At 58.2% G+C, this 11,232-nt stretch overlaps 1 protein-coding gene across 4 annotated transcripts; it reads right to left on the bottom strand.

The window, feature by feature from the left end:
• Window positions 1-3,944: 3,944 nt before the first annotated feature.
• On the bottom strand, window positions 3,945-10,927 carry ULK3 (unc-51 like kinase 3). 4 transcript variants are annotated; one of them, XR_004315646.1, is made up of 16 exons: window positions 10,716-10,927; window positions 9,926-10,066; window positions 9,721-9,841; window positions 9,070-9,174; window positions 8,187-8,330; window positions 7,881-7,963; window positions 7,232-7,387; window positions 6,959-7,064; window positions 6,704-6,744; window positions 6,365-6,467; window positions 6,163-6,227; window positions 5,998-6,076; window positions 5,744-5,908; window positions 5,435-5,482; window positions 5,224-5,290; window positions 3,945-5,110 (listed from the first exon to the last, which is right to left on the bottom strand). XR_004315646.1 is itself a non-coding variant. In XM_032469035.1 (16 exons), the coding sequence occupies exons 1-16, from the start codon at window positions 10,815-10,817 to the stop codon at window positions 5,094-5,096; spliced, it is 1,419 nt and encodes a 472-aa protein (XP_032324926.1). In that variant the 5' UTR covers window positions 10,818-10,927; the 3' UTR covers window positions 3,945-5,093. The 4 variants fall into 4 exon arrangements, 1 of the variants encoding a protein (XP_032324926.1); XM_032469035.1 differs by having other exon boundaries at window positions 5,868-5,908; XR_004315645.1 differs by having other exon boundaries at window positions 5,083-5,110; window positions 5,435-5,908.
• Window positions 10,928-11,232: the final 305 nt, after the last annotated feature.

Consider the following 11,232-nt stretch of genomic DNA (forward strand, 5'->3'; position numbering starts at 1 on the left):
GAGGTCCAGGAGACCCACCCGGAGGCTCCACAAGCAGACCATTCCAGGACTCCAGGAGGAAAAAGGTGCTACAGGCCAACCCTGGTGCCTCCACTTGGCACTGGTCTGTGAAGAAGCCAGCCAGGATTTACAGGTGGAACAGCCATCTGAGTGGTTTCAAGGGCAAAGCTTCCATTAGGCCTCCTTTGTAAAATAAGGACAAGGAACATAAGCTTGTGCAATAGGTAATGTGGGGAGGGACAGGTGGAAGAGAGAGAAGAAAGGACGAGGAGTTAGGAGGGTGAGGAGGGGAGCAGGCCCAGGATCTGGGCAGTGCTGCTCCAGCTGCCTTCGCTGGCCGCTCTCTCTTGAGCATCCCTGGGGGAAGGGGCCTGGGCCTCTGAGCTGCTCCTAGGCTGCTGCCTGGGGTGGTCACTGGACAAACCCCAACCCCCCGACCTTCCTGGAGCTGGAGGAGACCAAGCTCCAGCCCCAGGCTGTGTAAGGGGGGCCATGAGCCCCCTCAGCAGCGTCAGCAGCAAGGCCCACGTCAGCACTCCACCCTCCAGGGGCCTTCTGCCTAATGGGATTGGACAGACCCCTTTCCCCTCAGTGGTTTGCAGGACCTAGAGCGAAAGAGGCAGGGATGTGGGCCGTGGGCAGGCTTGGGGAGTTAGCACTCACTGAACCCTAACAAAATTGTCTGACTGGGGCCTGGGGTCAGGAAGTGGGAGGAGCTGAGCCCCTATCTGGTTCCTTCCTCAGCCTGAGAACACTGAGAAGCCTTGACCCATCTGTAGGTCCTTGGGATGGGAAGAGGCAACTCTAGGGCAGAAGGAGCCGGCTCTGGGGCTCAAGCAGAGATGGGCAAGGAGGGCAGGCTGAGGAGTCCCCAGGCTCTTCTTTCCCCTGCTCTCTGGGCTCGTTAGTCTGCGTCCCTCTCATGTGTCCCCTCCCCCTCTATCTCATGCCCACCCCCATGCCCTCAGAGTGGGGCTCACCTGCTGGAGCCCCCTCTTCACTTGCACCACTCCCAGCCCTCAGGGCCTGTCTACATCCACTACTAGACTGTTACTCTCTTCCCATCCTATTTCAACTGCCACTTAGACAATCACTTGCTCCAAGACTAGTTCACCCGCCTGCTGTGATGTGAAGGAAGCAAGGAAAGCCTCTTAACGCCATATCTTCCCTTTTCAGACGGATTAAAATCCCATCATTAGGGCACCGTAGTTTAGAGTAAGGCGTTTGCCTCTCCAGGCCCCTCCCTCCTGTTCTCTCTTCTCACTCTGCAGGCAGTCTGAGGATACAGGAAATGTTGAAAGATGATGAGACAGCCCCTTCGAGCCCTCTCCAGTCTTTCAGGAGAAGACGGACAGCAAAGGTGGCCGGCCTGGCCCACCTCACTCCCACCCTCAGGTTCTCTGGCCCAGAAACAGGGAATTTCAGGGAGACTGGTGGTGAGCCCTGGCCCCTGCCCGGCTCAAGTACCCTTCTGCCTTCCACCCCTCCAGAGAGCTCAGGCCTGGTTCCCAGAGGAAGGAGGGGTGGGCAGAAAACAAGGGACTTTCTGGAGGCCAGTTGGTCTCCAGGGAGGGGTTGGGGAAGGTGGCTATGGGTTTGGAATTTAGAAGATGTCCCCTTCCCCCAGTGGCCAGATGGTCTCCTGTCGAGCACTGGAGGCCCTGCGGGGGCAGGCGCTGGGACATCTGGAGGAAATGTCCATTTGCTGAGCCTGAGCTGCTGGCAGTGCCTATTGACCTAGCTGACTCCTGAGGCTGGGCTGGGGGTGGGGAGCCACATGTGAGGGGAGCGGGAGGGAACCACAAAGCCTGCTGCCCTGCCTCCCACCGGGTGCCCGCCAGACATCGCTGTCCCAGAATCCGTGTGAGGCTCGGCACAGCGAGGGAGCCTGTGTGGGCTGGGTCTGGGGAAGCAGCAATTTTGAGGCTGCCTTGCCTTTATTCAACAAGAACTGTGCCTCTGTGTGTATGATCATGAGTGTAAGTCTAAGTGTGGTCTGCATGGGCCTGTGAGCTCGTACACTGCGGATATTTGCATGTGTCTGTCTGTCGCCTGTGGCCTGTGTCTGTGAGATTTCGAGTGTATAGGTGTGGGTATATTACTCTAGGGAAAGTGGTCCTTGACCTGCCCCCTTCCCTCATGCTCCAACCTCAGGGGCGGGCCATCTCCCTCTCAGGAAGGGCTGGGATGGCAGGTGGCCTCCGAGGACAAGAGTCCTTCTGGAGGACCTTCTACAGGAACCAAGGTTCTATGTCCTCCCCACCCCCGTTAGCAAAGGAAGGGGCAGGCTGGGCACAGGGACACCTGGGTCCCTCAGTCTGCTTCAGAGGCCCATCTGCTTCTCCCAGGGTTGGTCCCTTGGGAAACAGAAGCCAGGCTCAGGTGCTTCCCCAGCTTGGCTCCGTGCTGGCTGGGCTTGGGAGGACAGGGCGGGGTGAGGCACCCAGATGCTGGGGGGTGGGGTGGGGTTTGCCTTGCCTGGGGCACATTCAAAGTGTTAAAGGTGAAGAGGTGGAAACAACTCGCTCCTAGGAGGAAAAATGCATTATTAAAAACACAGATTAGCGTATTTCCCATAGGCCTAGGAAGAAAGCCCTAAAGAGAGCCCCACCTCTTCCAGCTGGGCTGCCTCTGCCCTTGGCAGGTGACTTAGACACAGGACCAGCCTGGAAGCCATCTAAATGTCTTGCCTAGGGAGGGTCTCAGCCTCCCAGGCCTTTCCTGTACCCAGTCCCCCCATGGGGGCCCACTCCTCCACACCCACATGTATAATAATTTCAGGCCCCTTTTCTCAGCCAGCCAGTACAGACACCACAAACATAAACACCTGAGGGCTGTAGCCCAACCCTCCGTCCCATTATCCTTCTGCTCAGTTAGTCTCTCACAAACCCTACCCTTCCTCATTCCCGTTCTCTCTCACTCAGTCTTCTCCATTCACCCACCCAGCTGGTCCATTCATTCTCCTTACTTCCCTTCCCTTCATTTTACTCATTTTCATCCAGCCCATTTCCAGAGATAATCTGTATACATTTCTCTAAGTCTGAAAGTAACATTTTAACGAATTCTTACTATGTGACAGGCTCATGCAGTGACTCATTTAATCCTTACACATTCCCACAGGGCATTTATCTTCACCCTCATTTTATTGAGAAATTGGCTAATCAGTGAGTCTCAAGCTTCAGGGCCAAATGGCAGGGCCAGAATTTCAGTCGTGCCTCCTGCCCTCTGGGCCACTGCTCTACACTGCTTCCCAACGGTCAGGCCAAGGGCTTCAGGGACATGAGGCCCCTCCCGGTGTGTCCCCTCCCCTGTGCGGAAGTCCTGCAAGGTCGCATGGGGGCTGCGCAGCCAGGGGGCTCCTGCTTTGGTGCTGCCTGAGGGGTGAATGCCCCCTACTTTAAGTCCCCAAAGATGCTCCCAAGTTGAGTGCCATTCAGACCAAGACTGGGGTGAGATGAGGGAGAGGGCTGCTAGAGACCACCTCAATTTGGAGGTCCTGGGGGCTGGGCATGAGCCCAAGACACCACAGAGGATGTCCTTTCCCCAGTCTAGCTCACTGTCCACTCACTGGCTCAGGGTAAGAGGGCACGGGGGCCAGGGACCTTGTCTGAGGCAAGGGGGTGGGCAGTGCGGAACGCACAGGTTTTACGGGACTGCCCTCCTGCCACCGAAACCCCCTCCAGGTGCAAAGAGGAAGGGCCTTGCCTGAGCCCACACTGGTCTCCTGAGTGGTGGGAGGACTGGTGGCTGGTCAGCCTGGCTCTCCCGGGTCCCTCAGGGGTTGAGAGCAGGAGGCAGATTGGTTCTCACTCCCCCACCACCTTGTGGCTTTCCCAGCCCTCCCCCAGGTCACCCAGCTTTTCCTGGGGCCCCTCTAGCCTGGGTCTGTGAACAGAGGCTAGCTACCTCTCCTGTTTTTTTTTCCAGAGCAAAAGAAGCGACAGTTTAGAAAATAATTTAATAGAAAAACCATGAATTACATTCTTTACACCCAGCCTCCTGCAGGGAAGGCAGACAACTGTTGCCCCAAGGAGGCATTTAAGGGAAGAAGGGTTGGAAATTGCTAACCCCTCTCTGATTTTTTTTTAAAGGAAACCCCTAAATAACCCCAGTTGTGCACATTCTTCCCAGATTATAGTCAGATTAAAGTTGTTCTCCTACAAGCCCATGGAGGGGTGCTAAGGAGATACTAGCAGTCTCATTGAAGAGATGGGGAGACCAGGCCCAGAAAGGGAAAGGGGCTGGCCCGGGGTCACACACTGGAGCAGCGGCAGTGTCAGACCTAGAACCAGGCCTCCTGGATCACTGGGTCCCCTACAGGCTGCCGGGTCAGGCAGCCCCCATGCCTCCCCTTCCCAGGCCAGGACCAGCTCTGTGGCAACTAGGGGTGTTCCCCAAAGAGAGATGGAGGTAGGAGAGAGGAGGATTGAGGACCCCTCCCCTTGTGTCCTGCCAGGGCAAGAAAAAGGCATGGGTTTTTCAAATTCGCCCCACCTCTACAAAGGATATATTTTCATGCATGAACGATTATCTTAAACCACCAAGAGAGCGGGCAGGAGTCAGCTCCCAGGAAGACTGGTGAGTTCTGCAGGCCTGAGTGCATACAGTGGGGTGAGTGGTCCCTGAGGGGTCTTGAAGTGCCCCGTTCCAGTGCAAGGAGAGAGGTGAGTTGCAATAAAGGCTCCCAGTAAGGATGGGGTGGGCACGGAGCACAGCTGCCTGCTGGCAGGGAGGGGAAAGAGCACAACGGCCCTGCAGAGGGCCCCTCACCCTCCTCTGAGAGCCAAAAGAAGATGCCTGACGCCCTGAAATCAACAGGCTCACAGCCCAGCAACCGCCAAATAATAAAAGTCACCTGAAGAAAACACTCTTTTCTCAGAGTCCTGCTCTCCTCTCCCAGTGCTCCCAGCACACACTGTGGGACATCAGATCCTCTGGATGGTGGAGAGTCTCCCGAGGAGTGCTGGGGATCCTGAGACGTGGGCGTTCTCAGAGTTGCCCCAGGAAGCCTGCTCTGCAGGGCTGCAGAGGGCTAAAAGAATTCTGGGTGTCAGCCGGGGCCAAGTCCCAGCCACCTGTCCAATCCTTCGAAGTCATTGCAGGGTACAAGCTGTGGAGGGCAAAGTAGAGAGGGTCAGTCTCAGGTTTCTGCCAAAAGAAGCAGAATCCATGGCTGCCCCAGCCCGCACCCCTCTTGGCGGGTAACCCCAGGGCAGGACTCACAGCTCCGAACAGACTCTGACAGCCCTTCTTTCTCCAGGGTCTCAGCTTCCCAGTGAGACTCCTTCATCTGTGGAACATAAAAGGACAGAGAAAGCGATGGGGAGGCCTTCAGACAGAAACACACACAGGGGGAGCAGGGGACACACAGCCACAGGCAGAGAGGAGCAGGACCCACACAGCTTTGCCCCAGGTGGGGCCCCCACGTGCCCACCTTGACCTGCTCCTTCAGGTATTCAGCTCGAGCCATGAGATTCTGAACCTGCCGAGGAAGACACGCCCATGGGTGCAGGGTGAGGAGGGGCCTTCACACTGAGCTCCTCCTCACTCCCGATGCTCTCCAGAACCCTCTGCCCCATAAGAACAACTTATCTCTGAGTCCTTATCTGCTCCTTCCTCCAGGAAACCTTCCAACTGCAGCAGCCCAGCAGACTTTCTGCTGCTGAGTTCCCAGATCCTGCCTGTCCCCTTGCCCTGACCCAAGCACCTGAGCCCTATGGAATACGTGGGGCCACTGACTTATCACATCTATGAAGTCTGATTCCCAGACCTGGATAACTCTGCGGGAACCCGAGAGGCGCCCCCAAATGGGAGCATGGCAAATGGGTAAGAGGAAGCTCTCTAACCCTCCCAACCCCAGTGGGTACCTCAGTGTGAAGCAGCTCCCGCCTCCGGCCGGGGGGTTCCGCTGCAGAGAGAGGAAGGGCACACGGTGAGGGCAGGGCAGGGCAGCCAGGGGCTGGGGGGAGTGTGGTGACAGGCCGTGGGGGGCCTCACCTGCCAGCAGCAGCAGCAGCTCCCCAAGGCTGTGCTGGTACAGGGCCAGCGCGTCCTGCTCCCCATCAGCCTCTTCCTCCTGCAGCCACAGGGATACCAGGTCATTTAGGATCATGACCTGGATTCCTCCCTGCCCCATCTAGACCCCTTCCATCAGGTACAGACCTTGGCCATGGCAGCTGAAGCCAATTCCAAAGCAGCCAGGAGGCGCGGCTTGTCCCGGGCCATCTCTGGGATGATGGGCAAAGGCTCAGGGTGAGGGGAGCGGCCTGCTGTTTCATCACAGGATGCCCACCCCAACCTGCCGCCCCCTCAGGTTGGAGGGAAGTTGCTGGGGAACTGGTGGTCAGCCAGGATTGGGGTCTACCTCTGAGCAGGTCTCGGGCAGAGGTCCCCTGCCTCAGCAGGGCCCGATTGGAGGAAGAGACGATGGCCTTGAGCTCCTCGGCCCTGGACACGTACTGCCCCACCTGCAGGAGGGCTAGGCGCTGAGGAAGGGCTGCCTCCTCCCCTCCCCCAACCCTCGCTGGCATCCACCTCCAGGTTCTCCCTCTGGGTCTTCAGTGACTGCCCCAAGGTATAACATCAGGGGTCAACTGAGGCTGGCCTGACCCCTTCCCAGTGAGAGAAGTTCCTCTAAGAGAGCCAGTCCCCGGAGGTCCCAGGATCCCTCACCCATTTCCTCAGGAGACTCTCACTCATTCACCTTTTCCTTAATTGCATCCTTCCGCTGGGCATCCACTTCATCTGCAGAAAGTAGGGGTTTATATGAGGAGTCTAGGGCGAGGAGACCTCTGCCCTACACCAAACTCACTGGACTTTGGAATCCCCCAAAGCACTAAGTTCCAGATTTACCCTCTGCCTTGTCTCCCACACAATTCTGGATGGGGAGCTGCTTATGCAATCCACCCACTGCAGCTGTGGCTGACCCCACCCCTGCTGCACCCGGCCTGGCACTCACAGTGCAGGGCAGGCACGAAGAAGTCCAGAGCCTTGCAGTAGAGAGATAAGGCGGCCGCGGCGTCCCCCTCCTGGTCCTTCTTCACTGCCTGCACCACCAGGGCGGTCTGGGGCACAGGGGACAAGAAGACCAGGAGTCATGCCCACCCACCATGCTCCCAATAAGGGGGGATGCCCTGAGTCCACCCTCTGCTTCCTGGCCTGGTCACCACTGAAAGGGGAAGATAAAACCCTGAACCCACCCTCAGCCCACCCATCTCCATTGGCTGCTCACTGCTCGTGCCAGGCTCTCCCCACTGGGCATGTGCTCCAGGTCCACCCAGGGGTGGGCAAAGAAATCCTGGAAGGAGATGCGACGGCTGGGGTCCCGCTCCAAGAGCCGCTGCAGCAGGTCCCGGCAGTCCTGGGAGAGCGGGGGCCGCAGGGGGAGCTGGAGGGAGGGGGTTACCAATCACACTAGGCTCTGGCCTGTCAGAACCACCCTGCCCCAGAGATACAAGTTTGACAGATGGGAATGTGAGACCAGAGGAACAGTGACAGGTCAGAGTGTTACAGCCAGAGAGAGCCAAGCCTTCTCCTCGAGGCTCCAGCCCACACCCTCACTGGAACCTGTGGCTGTCGTGGAACCCTTTGCAGAATCTCTTCCCCTCTCTGGAATACGCTCCCGGGAAGGCTGGGCCTAGGTCTGCTTTGGCCTTCTCCCCACGGGGCGCCTGTAACAGGCTGTGGGGCAGGCCCTTTGCTCCCTGTTGAGGGCTGATCTGGGCCTCTGGAACTGAATGGACCCTGACTTTCAGGCTAGAGCGTGCCCCAGCTCCATGAAGGTGGCCTAGAGTCTGTGACGGTGGCAGTGAGGTCTTCCACCTTGGGGCTCCGTCGCCCTCCACCCCCCCCGGCAGCTGCCAAGGCCCTGCCAGACCCACCTCAATTACCCGGTTGCTCCGGATCTTCTCTTCCAGCTCCGAGAACGACCTGGAGGCAAAGGGGGGCTGCCCGAAGAGGGCTTCTGTGGAAGGGAGACAGAGGGCAGGCTGGGAGGGAATACGGTCAAGCCTGGCCTGGCCCAATCCTGGAGAGGGGGCCTGACACCCCTCAGAACAGAGGGCCCAGGGCAGGAGTCAGCATCCTCATTAAAGCCCTTCGGGAGTGGCCCAGAGAGGCCTTGCCTGAGGACACACAGTGCAGGCCTCCAGGGGTAGGGGGCAGGGGGCAGGGGACAGAGCTCTCACCGTATAGGATGACCCCCACAGACCAGAGATCCACACGGGCATCATACTGCCGCTGACACACCATCTCGGGGGCCATGTAGAGGGGTGAGCCACGGAGCACATGCTTCTCATCCCAGGGGGACATGTGCTGTGCAAAGCCGAAGTCTGCAGGCAAGAGGCCAGGCGGCAGGGCTCGAATTCCAGCTACCTCCGTTTCTGGCCTTTACAGCCCCACCCTGGGCCCCAGGGCAGGGGTCCTCCCACCCTCTAGACTCAGCAGGATTAATCCCACTTCCCTATTTTGCTCATGCCGTTTCTCTCATTATGAGCCTGGAACACCCTCTTACCTCTTCCTTTGGGGTTGTAAATCCTACCCCTCCTGCACAGCACCCTCAGGCACCTTTTTCCCAGGAAGCCCACCCTGATCACACCAGCAATGAGAATAAGGGCTCCCTAGGGGTTAGAACCCTCCCTCACTGTCCCACCGGGCTCAGTGGGCCTCTCTGGCCTCCAGTTTCAAGTCAGTTCTTCTTTAAAGTTTCTCAGGGGCCACAACCACCCCTTTCCCACCTCACACCTTCCAACACTGCCACAGATTGAGTCATAATTTGAGCCCCAATCCTGGGGCAGACAAAGTCCTAACCGTGGTCACACACTGAACCCTGACTGCTCACACATTGAGCCTGACCCCTACTCACAACACTGCTGGAGTTGAGTGTGGGTAGCCAGAGAAAGGCCCTACCTTTTGGTGATGGGGTCCATCCCTGGAACTCCCAGTCTATCGCTGTTTGATGACTCAATAAAGGGCTCCATGAGAACCAGGGCTGCCAAGTGAGCCCAGGCAGAAGGAGGCCTCTGTACACCCACCCTCCAAACCTCCACACCTGCTATTCCAGACTCACACCTGCCAGTTTAAGGTGGGGCTTCTCCAAGGAGCTCAGCAGAATGTTCTGTGGCTTCAGATCCAGGTGAGAAATGTTCCGTTCATGTAGGAACTGCAGGGCACTAGCTGGGGAGTAGGACCCATGCAGAGATAGGTCAGAGGAGCCCACTTCTCCCTCCCCAAGCTTATACCTGCCTCTTCAAGCCTGCACAACCCCAGGTATGGCCTGGCTGGTCCACCAAATGCTTTACATACAAGCACCAGGCTCCTATGACTTCTAGGAATTTGCCCCACTCCCACCCTGAGTGACCACTTTCCTCTCTTAAACCCCTTCACAAGTCTCCCCTTCTTCTAGAAGCCTCCTGGATGCCCCCAGCCCTTTGGGCTCTTGCTCTTCTTCTTGGTAAACCTCTTGGGTCTTTGGAATGTTCTAGGAGGTCCTTACAATACATTTCACACGTGGAAGCCTGACTCCCCACAGATGGGGCTCCTCTTTGTCTCTCTCACAGCATCCTTAAGTCAGAGATAGGTAAATAGGAAGGATGAGCCTAAAAATTCCAATTGGGATGGGAGGCAACTGCTAAGAGTGCCAGGACTCTAAGCCTGTGGCAGGGTCGGTGGGAGGACAGAGATCATGGGAAGCAGTGTCCAGCTGGGGTCAGAGGCTTTTACCCAACTGCTGCATGAAGACACGAGCCACCTTCTCGGGCAGAATCCTGCGGGTGTGGATGAAGCGAGACAGATCACCTCCCGCGCAGAACTCCATGATGAGGTAGATGTTGTCGCTGTCCCACTGTGGTGAGAGGCAGAGAGGAGGCTAGAAGACGGTGTCCGTTCTCCAGCCCTCTTTGGGGATGACCCCACCCCAGGCCCACACCTGGAAGTCTTTCAGCTGTACAATGTGGGGGTGTCGAATGCCCTTGAGGATTTCTATCTCTGTCAAGAGGTTTTCCACGGATGCCTTGTTCAGACTCTTCTTGGCCACACACTTTATGGCTACCACCTCGCGAGTGTCCTTCTGTGGGGACAGGAGATTTGAGGGCTCTGTTTTGAGGAGACCATGGACCATTTGTGGCCATTAGGGCTCTGGTTCCCTCTGCCCCTCCCCACCTCACTGGCCTACCCATTCACACCAGCATCAGGCTTCCCAGCTTCCCCTACTCAGGCCAATAAGGCCTGATTCTGGAATCCTGGCTTCCCCACCACCCTGGTTTCTCTGGTCCACAACCTCTCCTTTCATTGTATTCTAGAGTGCCCCTGCTAAGGTATGTCATTCAGTGTTCTAAACTGCCCACTCTGCTTCCTAAGTGGGTCCAGCTGTCTAGAACCCTGCCCCAGACTCCTCCCAGCCCACAGGATGTATCCTACCCGTTTTGAGCCTATTCTTCAGCCACTGGCACTGCCTCTCCACACAAAACAGGGGTGTGTGTACGTATGTGTTTTGAAGACCTATCGGTGGCGGTCACCTCCTACCTCCTCCACGGAAGGTCTGCCTGGCACGGGGCAGACCCGAGCTGTTCTCACGCCATCTCTAACCTCTCCTGGCTTCCCCGCCCGGCACCGCGTGGTCTTGCTCAGGGTCCGGCAGGCCTAGGGGCCAGGCCCTCAGAAGTTCCCGAGACCCGGATTCCTGCCTCGCACAGAAGCCCCGGGCGCCCCGCACCCACCTTGGCATAGGCCTTGTACACCGTGGCGTACGTGCCACTGCCCAGGCGCTCGGTGAGGATGAAGCCGTCCAGCCGCGGGGGGCCCCAGGCGGGCCCCGCCATCCCGACCGCCCAGTGCCCGCCTCCGGGCGCTTCCTGGTTCCCGGCGCCGGGTTCCGGCCGGAGCGGAGCGGGAGAGCGCGGCGGCTCGAACGGACTCCACGCTGCCCCCAGCGCCGCCCGCCGGAAGTGCAGCGCGGTGGGAGGGGCGGGGCAGGGCTTCCCACAGCCCCCCGCGCCCCGCCCCTGCAGGTGCTGCTTCTGGTCGCTTCCTTCGCCTCCACCCGCACTGGAAATCACATGACCTGCCAGTACCCGCAAGATCCATTTGGGGATCCTGAGGCCCGAGAAGGAAGTTAGCAGAGGCCAGAAGAGGTCAGCCGGGGAATCCCAACCAGGTTGGGACAGTCCTAAAGACCGCCCGCATGAATGGGCGAAAGAGGCGGAGCCCAGCTGAACAGGTGTGTAAGATGGGGGA

The sequence above is a fragment of the Camelus ferus genome, chromosome 27 (genome assembly GCF_009834535.1).
Source record: "Camelus ferus isolate YT-003-E chromosome 27, BCGSAC_Cfer_1.0, whole genome shotgun sequence".
NCBI classification, from domain to species: Eukaryota; Metazoa; Chordata; class Mammalia; order Artiodactyla; family Camelidae; genus Camelus; species Camelus ferus.